This window comes from Staurois parvus, unplaced genomic scaffold, assembly GCF_062004578.1.
Source record: "Staurois parvus isolate SC_StPar_1 unplaced genomic scaffold, SC_StPar_1.0 ptg003609l, whole genome shotgun sequence".
In the NCBI taxonomy this organism is placed as follows: Eukaryota; Metazoa; Chordata; class Amphibia; order Anura; family Ranidae; genus Staurois; species Staurois parvus.
In genome coordinates, this window is record NW_028321405.1 from 55,623 (window position 1) to 68,418 (window position 12,796).

At 52.4% G+C, this 12,796-nt stretch overlaps 1 protein-coding gene across 1 annotated transcript in view; it reads left to right on the plus strand.

The window, feature by feature from the left end:
* Positions 1 to 12,367, plus strand: part of LOC149427618 (uncharacterized) — a gene marked incomplete at its 3' end in the record, with an annotated part of 53,653 nt that extends 41,286 nt beyond the window's left edge. Inside the window, 16 exon segments of the mRNA XM_089667848.1 lie at positions 2,585 to 2,754; positions 3,727 to 3,906; positions 4,526 to 4,660; positions 6,573 to 6,716; positions 6,879 to 7,046; positions 7,048 to 7,118; positions 8,767 to 8,926; positions 9,836 to 10,003; positions 10,791 to 10,856; positions 10,858 to 11,041; positions 11,044 to 11,127; positions 11,130 to 11,174; positions 11,254 to 11,456; positions 12,005 to 12,125; positions 12,205 to 12,312; positions 12,315 to 12,367. Of these exon segments, the coding sequence (XP_089523974.1) occupies positions 2,585 to 2,754; positions 3,727 to 3,906; positions 4,526 to 4,660; positions 6,573 to 6,716; positions 6,879 to 7,046; positions 7,048 to 7,118; positions 8,767 to 8,926; positions 9,836 to 10,003; positions 10,791 to 10,856; positions 10,858 to 11,041; positions 11,044 to 11,127; positions 11,130 to 11,174; positions 11,254 to 11,456; positions 12,005 to 12,125; positions 12,205 to 12,312; positions 12,315 to 12,367 (2,060 nt within the window).
* Between the last annotated feature and the right edge of the window lie 429 nt (positions 12,368 to 12,796).

Below are 12,796 nucleotides of genomic sequence, written 5' to 3' on the forward strand. Positions count from 1 at the left end.
CCCTTGTAGTAATTCATCCCCCATGTAGTAATTCATCCCCCATATAGTAATTCATCCCCCATATAGTAATTCATCCCCCTTATAGTAATTCATCCCCCATGTAGTAAATCATCCCCCATATAGTAATTCATCCCCCTTATAGTAATTCATCCCCCCATAGTAATTCCTCCCCCATATATTAATTCATCCCCCATATAGTAATTCATCCCTCATATAGTAGTAGTAAGTAAGTAGCAAGTAGTAAGCCAAGTCCCCCCTGTGTCAATTCACTTACCTTTGCTCCGCGCGTTCTTCTTGCCGTGTTCCCGCGCCGTTACGGTCTTCAGGGCGGACTGTGAGAGGAGCCTAGCTCCTCTCACGTTCGTCACGCTGCCCCGCCTAGACACATCCTGACAGCCAATCACTGGCTATCAGGATGTGAGTGGCAGCGAGACTGGCCAATCATTGCATTTGAGCGCGCTGCCCTGGCTGTTTTTTTTTTGGATCACGCTCCGCGGGCCGGATTAAAAGGTCCGCCGGGCCGTAGTTTGCCCATTGCTGGGCTAGCTGCAGAGTCCTGACTTTTGGGGCGGCCGCCCGAGAGGAGGGAGGGGAGCGGGCTCCCGGCACACAGAAGAGCCGCATTAAAGTGTGTAAAGAGCCGCATGTGGCTCGCGAGCCGCGGCTTGCCGACCACTGGACTAGACTAAAAAACAACCAACAAGCTCCTTTGAGGGCTTACAGACACTTCCTTCCACTTTATTCTTGTGAGTTGATGTTCTAGAACAGCCTTTCTCAATCTTTTCAACACAGAGGAACCCTTGAAATAACTTTCCGGTCTCAGGGAACCCCCTCCTAAAAATTACTATATCTACAGCTCATGATACATTAGTCTGATGGTCAGTGGGAAGAATTCCCCCTTATAGATGGGTATAAAGCTCAATGTGTCCGTTGGAACTTAGCTGAGAGGCAGAACTTTTACCCCCTAGCAACCTCTGAAGGAACCTTGGGGTCCTATGGAACCCTAATTGAGAAACCCTGTTCTAGAACATGTTCTGATTCAAATCTCTAGAATTGCTTTCATTTCCGTTCACATGCACAGAATCTTGTAGCTCAAAGCCTAGTGAGCTGAAGCTGCAGGTAAATGACACCTCACATGTATGCCCTTTGAAGGAGGGTGTCTCTTTGGTGAGGCACTTGACAGATTCATCCACAGGAGGAAAGGTCCTTCTTCCACACTGAAAGGCTTCTAGCCCAGGGTCCCCCCCCCCCCCCGGCTCCATATCAGTCTCCTTCACAGAGTGTTTTGTCACCATCCTCTACTTTCATCTTCAGAGCTGAACCCCAGAGTGGTTAGACCTCTGTTACAGTTTGTTCTTCTCATACATTCCAGACCGGTGAAATCAGTGGTTTCAAAGAGGTACAAAATAGAGCAGCCTTTCTCAAACTTTTCAACGCAGAGGAACCCTTGAAATAATAGGCTCAAGGAACCCCAGCTAAAAATGACCATATCTACAAGTCTTGATACATTAGTGTGATGGTCTATGAGAAGAATGCTCCTTACATGTGTGGACATTGGAAAGAATCCTCCCTTACAGCTAAAAAGATCAATGGTGTCAGTGGGAACTTATCTGAGAGGCAGAAATTGCTCAAGGAACCCCTAGCAATCTCTGGAGGAACCTTAGGGTTCCATGGAACTTTGGTTGAGGAACCCTGAAATAGAGTTTCACACTTTACCCACTCAGCGTCTTCTTCTCTCAAACCAACCAAAACCTGGTCAAAGAGAGTCAGATCTGCAAACCACTCTGAGCCATGTCTTGTCCCAGGTAGTTGTCGTTCAGATTGTTCTGGAGAACAGATTCAAAGGATTTTATTTAAACCTGTTGCCGGTACCAAGACCCAACGGGGGTATTAGTCCTTTCTCCGACCTAATATCCCGAAACCATTACCTTCATGTTCCAAAGGTCAGTTCTTGCTTCTCGGAGACAAGAGGAATACCTAACATCATTAGACACTCAATATGTTTATTTACGTGTTCCTATATATTTGAAATCCACTATTGCTAGGTGGATAGGACAACTCATCCAAAGAGCTTACACTCGAAACGATGAAACATATCCAGCAGTATTACATGCTCAGTCCACCAGAACGGTGGATGTTTTCGGGTATTCTGACATCAAGCCTCTGTTGGTCAGCTTTGTAAAGCAGCCACTTGGTCTTCAGTTCATTCCTTCTCCAAGTTCTCCAAGATGGTCCTCCAAACATCTACATATGTAGCCTTCAACCACGAGGTTCTTGAAGCAGCACTGAGTTGGTTCACTTGACTCTTGTTATTGTTGGACCTGTTGGCACATTTCTGTTGGCCTTGTTACCCAATCTTCTCATTCATTGCTTGGGGACATCCCGGGGTCTGTGAATATCAAGCCTGGGTCCCGTGCTGTACACCAAGTTATGGAATTTACAGAGATATCAGAATTCCTATCATACTCTTTTCTGTGTGCGATAATAAAGTGTCTGCCTTCTACAGGCAAAGGATAATTGTATATCGGGGAGGAAGAGAGGCTCTCGTACTCCACCAGTCATCAGCGCTTTTCTCTCCCTACAGCGGAGGTTGTCTCTTTGCGTCGGCAAATGGAGGCCGAGGTCACTAAACTGGAACGGGACAAGGAGACCCTCAGCCTGCAGCTGGTCCAGGCGGAGAAGGAAGCTCACATGGCACTGAAGAGCGAACAGAAATCGCATGAGGAGGACATGGAACGTCTGCTGAGGGAGAAGGTTTCTAATCTCTCTGATGTTCCCCATCATCATTCCCCAAATACATTACTGAGACTTGTAGTGTCACAGCATTGATCCTAGTGTGTCTGTGATCTGAGGCTGGGGGGGTGGTGCATGCTGGGACTTGTAGTGTCATGGCTTTTATTGCTCTTTGTGTGTCTATGCGATCTGAGGCTGGGTGGAGTGGTGCATGCTGGGACTTGTAGTGTCACAGCATTGATTGATCCTTGTGTGTTCATGCGATCTGAGGCTGGGGGAGTGGTGCATGCTGGGACTTGTAGTGTCACAGCATTGATTGATCCTTGTGTGTTCATGCGATCTGAGGCTGGGGGGGTGGTGCATGCTGGCACTTGTAGTGTCACAGTATTGATTGATCCCAGTGTGTCTGTGTGATCTGAGGCTGGGGGGGTGGTGCATGCTGGGACTTGTAGTGTCACAGTATTGATTGATCCTAGTGTGTCTGTGTGATCTGAGGCTGGGGGAGTGGTGCATGCTGGGACTTGTAGTGTCACAGTATTGATTGATCCTAGTGTGTCTGTGTGATCTGAGGCTGGGGGGAGTGGTGCATGCTGGGACTTGTAGTGTCACAGTATTGATTGATCCTAGTGTGTCTGTGTGATCTGAGGCTGGGGGGAGTGGTGCATGCTGGGATTTGTAGTGTCACAGCATTGATTGATCCCAGTGTGTCTATGTGATCTGAGGCTGGGGAGAGTGGTGCATGCTGGGACTTGTAGTGTCTCAGCATTGATTGATCCCAGTGTGTCTATGAGATCTGAAGCTGGGGAGAGTGGTGCATGCTGGGACTTGTAGTGTCACAGCATTGATTGATCCCAGTGTGTCTATGTGATCTGAGGCTGGGGAGAGTGGTGCATGCTGGGACTTCACAGGTTGCCAGTCTGCTGAGCAGAACACATATGGCCAGCCTTTCCCTGATACTTCTCTGCAGGAGGTGTGACTTTGGATGTATTGCAGGAAGCGCAGCGCCTGGAGCTGGAATCGGATAAAGAACAGTTGGTCCACCACCTGACGCAGGAGCGGGAAGAGTTACTGGCCAAATACGAGATGGAACGTGAGGAGATGAGTGAGGAGATAGCAACTCTGCAGCAGGAGCGCGATGACAGCCTCTTACAGGCTGAGAATGAGAAGCAGCAGGTGAGCAGGGCCGGAACCATCCAGCATCATCTAGCCCTTTTCTCCCTAGCCTGCCTATCCCTGGCCCCGCCCCATTCATTAATTGGATTTCATTTCCTTCATTAATGGAGGCTCAGCATCACATGTAGGGCAATACTCAGAGAAGTCTACATGTAAATACAGCCTGCCTAGGAACATCCACTCCTCCAGAATGACATCAAGGCATTTTGACATTTGCATGGCTCCTCCCAAGAGCCCGCCCACTGCTTGCATCAGGACTGGGGGCTCTTGAAAGGAGTACTGAGGAAGGGTGCTGTGTGATGTTTTCAGGAAGCTAACTACAGCCCCCTGCCGGCCCCTTCCACCAGCCATAATCTGCCTACATTGTATAGAGAATCACAGAAAGCCGGTGATAACATGATTGGGTGTAAAATAAGGCATGTCATGGAAATAAGTTTTACTTCAGTATGTCATTATTAGCACATTGAGGTAAGAAAGGAGGAGCCGGAAATGTAAAACAAGCAGATTAAACTTTAGTTTTTATGTACATAAATAAATAGAAAACACATGTGCCTCTATGTAGCCTCTACCTGGATTGGAGGATTTGTGGGTGTAATTTGTGTTCCCATCTCTCCCACAGGCCCTCTCCCTGAAGGAGTCAGAAAAGGCGTCTCTGAGCGAGAAACTGAACAACACGCAGCACACGCTGACCGGACTCAGCCTGGAGATGGAGCGCCAGAAACGGGAACACCAGAGCAGGCAGGAGCAGGACCGGGTGAGGCTCCATGTTATGTACTCACAGTGTGCGCTCAATACCAGCACATAAAACATCATCCACATTTATCACTCTTCCCACTTCTGCAGCTCCTACATAATATTCAGTGCCTAGCTGGGCTGGATGTGATTAGACCGCTGCATCATGTGATCAGGTCATGTACTAAGTGTCCAAATTAATGCATCATGTGATCAGGCCAATGCACCATGTGATCAGGTCATGTAGCAAGTGTCCAAGCCAATGTGCCATGTGATCAGGTCATGTACTAAGTGTCCAAGCCAATGCACCATGTGATCAGGTCAATGCACCATGTGATCAGGTCATGTACTAAGTGTCCAAGCCAATGCACCATGTGATCAGGCCAATGCACCATGTGATCAGGCCCATGTACCAAGTGTCCAAACCAATGCACCATGTGATCATGCCAATGAGCTATGTGATCAGGCCCATGTACTAAGTGTCCAAACCAATGCACCATGTGATCATGTCAGTGCACCATGTGATTTTACCAGTACACTATGGGATCTGGCCCATGTACCAAGTGATCAGGCCAATGCATAGGGTTGCCTCCTCATCCCTATAAAACACATATTAGTGACACAGGTTCTGTGGCTGATTAAGGTGGTAATTAAACTCACTTAGAGCTTTATGTGCATTAAATTAGCCTCAGAACCCGTGTGATTATTATGTGTTCGGTTTTATAGGGATGACGTGACAACCCTACCGATGCACCTGGTGATCCAGCCTGTGCACCATGTGATCAGGCCCATGTACCAAATGTCCAAGCCAGTGCACCATGTGATCAGGCCCATGTACCATGCAATCAGGCCCATGTGCCTAATGTCCAAGCCAATGCACCATGTGATCAGGCCCATGTAGCAAGTGTCCAGACCAATGCACCATGTGATCAGGCTCATGTACCAAGTGTCCAGACCAATGCACCATGTGATCAGGCCCATGTATCAAGTGTCCAGGCCAATGCACCATGTGATCAGGCCCATGTACCAAATGTCCAAGCCAGTGCACCATGTGATCAGGCTCATGTACCAAATGTCCAAGTCAGTGCACCATGTGATCAGGCCCATGTAGCAAGTGTCCAGACCAATGCACCATGTGATCAGGCCCATGTATCAAGTGTCCAGGCCAATGCACCATGTGATCAGGCCCATGTACCAAATGTCCAAGTCAGTGCACCATGTGATCAGGCCCATGTACCAAGTGTCCAGACCAATGCACCATGCAATCAGGCCCATGTACCAAATGTTCAAGCCAGTGCACCATGTGATCAGGCCAATGCACCATGTGATCAGGCCCATGTAGCAAGTGTCCAGACCAATGCACCATGTGATCAGGCCCATGTACCAAGTGTCCAGGCCAATGCACCATGTGATCAGGCCCATGTACCAAATGTCCAAGCCAATGCACCATGTGATCAGGCCAATGCACCAAGTGTCCAGGCCAATGCACCATGTGATCAGGCCAATGCACCATGTGATCAGGCCCATGTAGCAAGTGATCAGGTATGAGACCTTGTCACAGAGCCAGCAGGTTTTGGGGACCAAAGACCACCCCCCTCATTAGGGCCTCAGATGAGAGGCCGTACATACTGGACCAGATTGAAAATAAAGCTTGTGGAATTTCCGTCCGGCAGGTAAGCACGGAGCTTGGCGGAAGTTTTTTGCACAAATCAGCTGTTGGCAACTCTGCACTTACTTGGCTAAAACACACTTTACTTTCTATTTCCAGACCGGTATATACGGTTTTCCATCTTCAGCCCTGATGAAGGGGGCGTTCTCCCCCGAAATGTGTTGGGCATGTGTCAGTCTTATATCTGATGTCATATTGGAATAAATGTTCTATCTGGACCCCACATTTATCATCTATAGATATACATCAATTGTTTCATGTACAGAGCACCATCATTAATCTGAACTCCGAGCTGAAGGCTCTGCAGGAGAAGTATGAGGAATCGCTGACATCTGTTGATAGAGAGCTGAAGAGGCTGAACGAGCAGATCCGAGAGACGGGGAAACAGCGGGAGGCGGCACTGCGCGAGGTAAGGCCTGTCGGAAATTTAGACGGTCTGTCTGTCAGTTTTCTTTCTGTTACTCTCCAGTTTTTTGAAAGTCTTCAAGGGGCAGCCTGCAGTAACTCGCACAAACCAATCACAATCATTGAGGTGTGACCAGCCCTGATGATCCTCTGTGTTCTCTCTCAGGTGGATGAACTGAAGACTCAGCTCTGTGTAGTAGAAGATGGCCGGGACGCCGTGCGGCGTGAGCTGATTGAGGCCCACCGGCGTGTGCGTGAGAGTCATGAGGCGGTGGAGGTACATAAGAAGGAGGCCCAGGACCTGCGCAGATCTCTCAGTGATGAGTCCAAAGAGGAAGGAAGCTGTACAGAGATCTAATGAGGAGCTGCGTGGGGCGGTACGGCGAGCGGAAAGTGAACGCATTAGGTATGTCTTGTAACATCGGATTTCTGAGCCAAACCTTTTTATAAGTTTTGGATAGAGAAGGGTACGCTGAGAACTCCTGTCTAAGGGGTTTTTACTTCCTCTCCCAGGGACACAACAGGAAGAGAGGAAATAACTAAGACTGTTGTCACCAGAACAGGTGTCCCCATCAGAAGACTTCCCCCTTTAATACTCTAATCCACGGGTGTCAAACTGGCGGCTTTTCAGCTGTTGCCAAACTACAAGTCCCATGAGGCATTGCAAGATTGACAGTTACAAGCATGATTCCCAAAGGCCAGAGGCATGATGGGACTTGTAGTTTGGCAACAACTGGAGGGCCACCAGTTTGACACCCCTGCTTCAGAACTACAAGTCCCATGAGGCATTGCACGGCTGACAGTTACAAGCATGATTCCCAAAGGCAGAGGCATGATGGGACTTGTAGTTTGGCAACAACTGGAGGGCACCAGTTTGACACCCCTGCTTCAGAACTACAAGTCCCATGAAGGCATTGCACGGCTGACAGTTACAAGCATGACTCTCAAAGGCAGAGGCATGATGGGACTTGTAGTTTGGCAACAACTGGAGGGCCACCAGTTTGACACCCCTGCTTCAGAACTACAAGTCCCATGAGGCATTGCACGGCTGACAGTTACAAGCATGACTCTCAAAGGCAGAGGCATGATGGGACTTGTAGTTTTGCAACAACTGGAGGGCCACCAGTTTGACACCTCTGCTTCAGAACTACAAGTCCCATGAGGCACTGCATGGCTGACAGTTACAAGCATGACTCGACTCTCAAAGGCAGAGGCATGATGGGACTTGTAGTTTGGCAACAACTGGAGGGCCACCAGTTTGACACCCCTGCTTCAGAACTACAAGTCCATGAGGCATTGCACGGCTGACAGTTACAAGCATGACTCTCAAAGGCAGAGGCATGATGGGACTTGTAGTTTTGCAACAACTGGAGGGCCACCAGTTTGACACCTCTGCTTCAGAACTACAAGTCCCATGAGGCACTGCATGGCTGACAGTTACAAGCATGACTCGACTCTCAAAGGCAGAGGCATGATGGGACTTGTAGTTTTGGCAACAACTGGAGGGCCACCAGTTTGACACCCCTGCTTCAGAACTACAAGTCCCATGAGGCACTGCATGGCTGACAGGTACAAGCATGACTCGACTCTCAAAGGCAGAGGCATGATGGACTTGTAGTTTGGCAACAACTGGAGGGCTACCAGTTTGACACCCCTGCTTCAGAACTACAAGTCCCATGAGGCCATTGCACGGCTGACAATTACAAGCATGACTCCCAAAGGCAGGGGCATGATGGGACTTGTAGTTCTGAAGCACGGGTGTCAAACTGGCGGCCCTCCAGCTGTTGCCAAACTACAAGTCCCATGAGACATTGCAAGATTGAGTTACAAGCATGACTCCCAAAGGCAGGGGCATGATGGGACTTGTAGTTTCGCAACAGCTGGAGGGCCGCCAGTTTGACACCCTGCTCTATCCCTTCTAGTACCAGTGACAGTGGTCACCAGGACCATTAGATTATAAAAGAAGGGGTAAATCTCCCTAATGACAAGCTGCTGGGTGGGCCGATCTATCCCGCGTGACAGCGCTGACCATGCCGCTTGCATTGCACCAACAGTCTGAAACGGGCCAATGAAGAGAAGGAGCAGCGGCTGTCTGTGCTGGAGGAGGCCAGAGCCGCCACAGAGAAGGAGGCCGCTGATCTGCGCAGCAACCTGCGGGAGGTGGAGAGGTCACGTCTGGAGGGGAGGAGAGAACTGCAGGATCTGCGGCGGCAGGTGAGGGTTTGTGCATCTGGGTGCGCCACTTGTGAAATGAAAGAACTCATTGTGAGTTCAGGAATAATTAGTAATCTGGGACTGAGTGAGACTTCCCAACCAGGGTAATGACCAGCAAGGTAATCGCAGAGTTCCACCTGTTCTGTGCGGCCACATGGATCACCTACGGTACTGCTGGTGCCAAATCTGTGTCCCAAGGGCCACGTGCGGCCCTTTGGCACTTTCTGTGCTGCCCTGTTGATCACCTACTATTCAATACAACGTGATCCATCCACAGACAGCAAACCAGCTAAGATCTGACGAATCTGAAGAGAAGTCTCACCAGGTCCTGCCTAGATTTGTGTAATTCTTATAAAATGAAAGTGAATGTAAAGGTAACATTTTTATTTTTTAAAAGCAACGAACATGTCATACTGACCCGCTCTGTAAAGGTTTTGCACAGAGCAGCCCGATCCTCCTCTTATCAGGTCCCCTACTGGCGCTTCTGGATCCTCCCTCCTTCCAAGTGCCCCCATAGCAAGCCCCTTGCTATAGGGGCACTCAGAAGGGCTCGATCCTGAGCCGGGCTCTGTGTGTCCATTGATGCGCACAGTGTGCCTCTTCGTTCTCTCCTCACAGGCTGTGATTGACAGACAGTAGTAGGAGGCTATGGCTCGGGTCCCCCTACCGGCGCTTCTGGATCCTCCCTCCTTCCAAGTGCCCCCGTAGCAAGCCCCTTGCTATAGAGGTAATCATGAGGGCTCGATCCTGAGCTGGGCTCTGTGTGTCTATTGATGCACACAGTATGCTTCTTCGTTCTCCTCGAAGGCTGTGATTGACAGACAGCAGCAGGAGCCTATGGCTCTTTCCCCCAGGACCTATGCTGTCCACAACTGGCATCTTTTGACTCCTTCTCTGCCTCTTCCACAGCTGAAGGTTCTGGATGATGAGAACACAAAGCGCAGCCGAGACTTGGCGGAAGTGCAGGCGCGCCTTTCTATGTGTGAGCAGCGAGAGGAAGAAATGCGCAAAGACAGCTTCTCCTTGAAGCAGAAGCTGGTGGAGACGGAAGGCGGCCGGGAAGCCGCCAGGAAGGAGGTAAGTGCCGGCGGATGCGGAAGGGGGCGAGTGCCGGCGGATGCGGAAGGGGGCGAGTGCCTGCGGATGCGGAAGGGGGCGAGTGCCTGCGGATGCGGAAGGGGGCGAGTGCCTGCGGATGCGGAAGGGGGCGAGTGCCTGCGGATGCGGAAGGGGGCGAGTGCCTGCGGATGCGGAAGGGGGCGAGTGCCGGCGGATGCGGAAGGGGGCGAGTGCCGGCGGATGCGGAAGGGGGCGAGTGCCGGCGGATGCGGATGGGGGCGAGTGCCGGCGGATGCGGATGGGGCGAGTGCCGGCGGATGCGGAAGGGGGCGAGTGCCGGCGGATTCGGAAGGGGACGAGTGCCGGTGGAAGGGGGCGAGTGCCGGCGGATGCGGAAAGGGGCGAGTGCCAGCGGAAGGGGGCGAGTGCCGGCGGATGCGTAAGGGGGCGAGTGCCGGCGGATGCGTAAGGGGGCGGGTCCTGGCGGATGCGTAAGGGGGCGAGTGCCGGCGGATGCGGAAGGGGGCGAGTGCCGGCGGAAGGGGGTAAGCGCCGGCGGATGCAGAAGGAGGCGAGTACCGGCGGATGCGGAAGGGGGTAAGGGCCGGCGGATGCGGAAGGAGGCGAGTGCCAGCGGAAGGGGGGGCGAGCGCCGGCGGATGCGGAAGGGGGCGAGCACCGGCGGAAGCGGAAGGGGGCGAGCGCCAGCGGAAGGGGGCGAGCGCCGGCGGATGCGGAAGGGGATAGGTATAGATAGGGAAGTGATAATCCCGCCACAGACATGACTTCCTCTGATTTTCCACAGCTCGGCGCTCTGCAGAGGAAGCTGACCGAGGTGGAGAGCGACTTTGGCCTGCGGGAGAAGGAACTGCCAGGGCAGCTTGGAGGAGGCTCGCGGCAACGAGAAGAAGCTGCTGGACAACACCCGCAATCTGGAGATCAAAGTCGCAGCATCGCAGGAGGAGTTGGCTCAGCTGAGCCTGAAGTTGAGCGCCAGTGAGGGGCGGGTCCATGGACTGGAGGCGGAGCTGGCGCGTCTGGAAGGACTGAAGAGGAGACGGAATTCAAACTCAGCAGCCTGCACTCTGCTCTGCGGAGAACTCTGGGGATTGGCCGAGCGGGACGCACGCCGAGCCCGGCCGTTAGGGGCGCAGTAACTCACCCCGCAGGGCGTTCTCCCCACTAAAGGGTAAGCGGGCGTCACAGAGAGTCGGCACGGCAAGGCTGCTGCACAAAGTGCTCTTCATTCTCGTCTTCTCTTCATCCAGGATTTGACAATACATACACCACAACTACCGATGGACGAGGCAGCCCCATCCCCCGTACAGGCAGCCCGGAGCGCAGCCGCACCCCGGATCGGTCAGCCTCTCCTACCCGAGGGGAGCAACTGTCAGCCGATATCGACCCCGAGGTCATCCGCACCGCCCTGCGAGACTTCCTGCAGGAGCTCCGGGACACGCAGAGAGAGAGGGTGAGAATGGGCAAGGTTGGGACCCAGGGATATGCTAAGGGGAGACGTCATCATGTAAATCCCGGTGCTTGTACAGTGTTTGGCTGTGTTCACAAATGTGTGACACAGATCAGCCTCTGCTGCAGTCTCTCACCGTGTGACTTGCTACAATGTCTGATCACTGGGGGAGGGGAGACTGAGGAAATGACTCCTCCTCCTTCTACAAAGTTACAATATACAGTCTGATCACTGGGGGAGTGGAGACTGTAGAAGGAGGAGGAGGCATTTTCCTCAGTCTCCCCTCCCCCAGTGATCAGACTGCACATTGTTCCTTTGTAGAAGGAGGAGGCGGCATTTCCTCAGTCTCCCCTCCCCCAGTGATCAGACTGCACATTGTTCCTTTGTAGAAGGAGGAGGAGGCATTTCCTCAGTCAGATCACTGGGGGGGGGGGGGGGAGACTGAGGAAATGCTTCCTCCTGCCTGCAGCAGACTGGTGACATCATCTCAGCCTAGGCAAAGTCGCTGATTGGAGACCAAGGATCTACATACATTTGAATTCCTCCCATAGGACGACCTGCGGACTCAGCTGGGAACGGCGTCTCGGCAGCTGGTGGAGATGGAGGCCGAGCGAGACGGGGTGACCACACGTGTTCAGCAGCTGCAGAAAGTGGTGTCAGAGATAGAGGAGGGTGAGGAGCACTCTGTGGGGTAGATGGGGGGGGGGGGGGCTGAGTCGGAGGTTTCTATGTCTGTTCTCTTCATATCCAGGTAAGCGAGGAGTGGACAGTAAGCTCAGCAATGCCCAGACCACCCTCATCCTGCAGGAGGAGACTCTGCGACGCAGCGAGAGGGAGCGCAGGTTGGCCCTCGAGAAAGCCGCAGCTTGGAGCGCAGCCTGCAAGCAGCCGAGAACGAGCACCGGGTGGCCCAGGTAAGACGAAGGGGCCGGAACAAGGCCACCTAGAGCGAGCATGTCAAACTGTAACCCCCCCCCCCCATTATGTGTCAGCAAAAATCCCCCCCCCCCCCCCCACTAATCTGCATGCTTACCTCCTAAGAATGAATTCCGCCTCTCCCAGTACAAATTCACCCCCCTGCTGAAATTCCCCCTCCTAGCACAAATTCACCCCCCCGCTGAAATCCCCCCTAACAACACAAACTCACCCCCCTGCTGAAATCCCCCCTCCCATCACAAATTCACCCCCCTGCTGCAATCCCCCCTCCCATCACAAATTCACCCCCCTGCTGCAATCCCCCCTCCCATCACAAATTCACCCCCCCTGCTTAAATTCCCCTCCCCCTCCCAGCACAAATTCACCCCCCCCGCTGAAATCCCCCCTCCCAGCACAAATTCACCCCC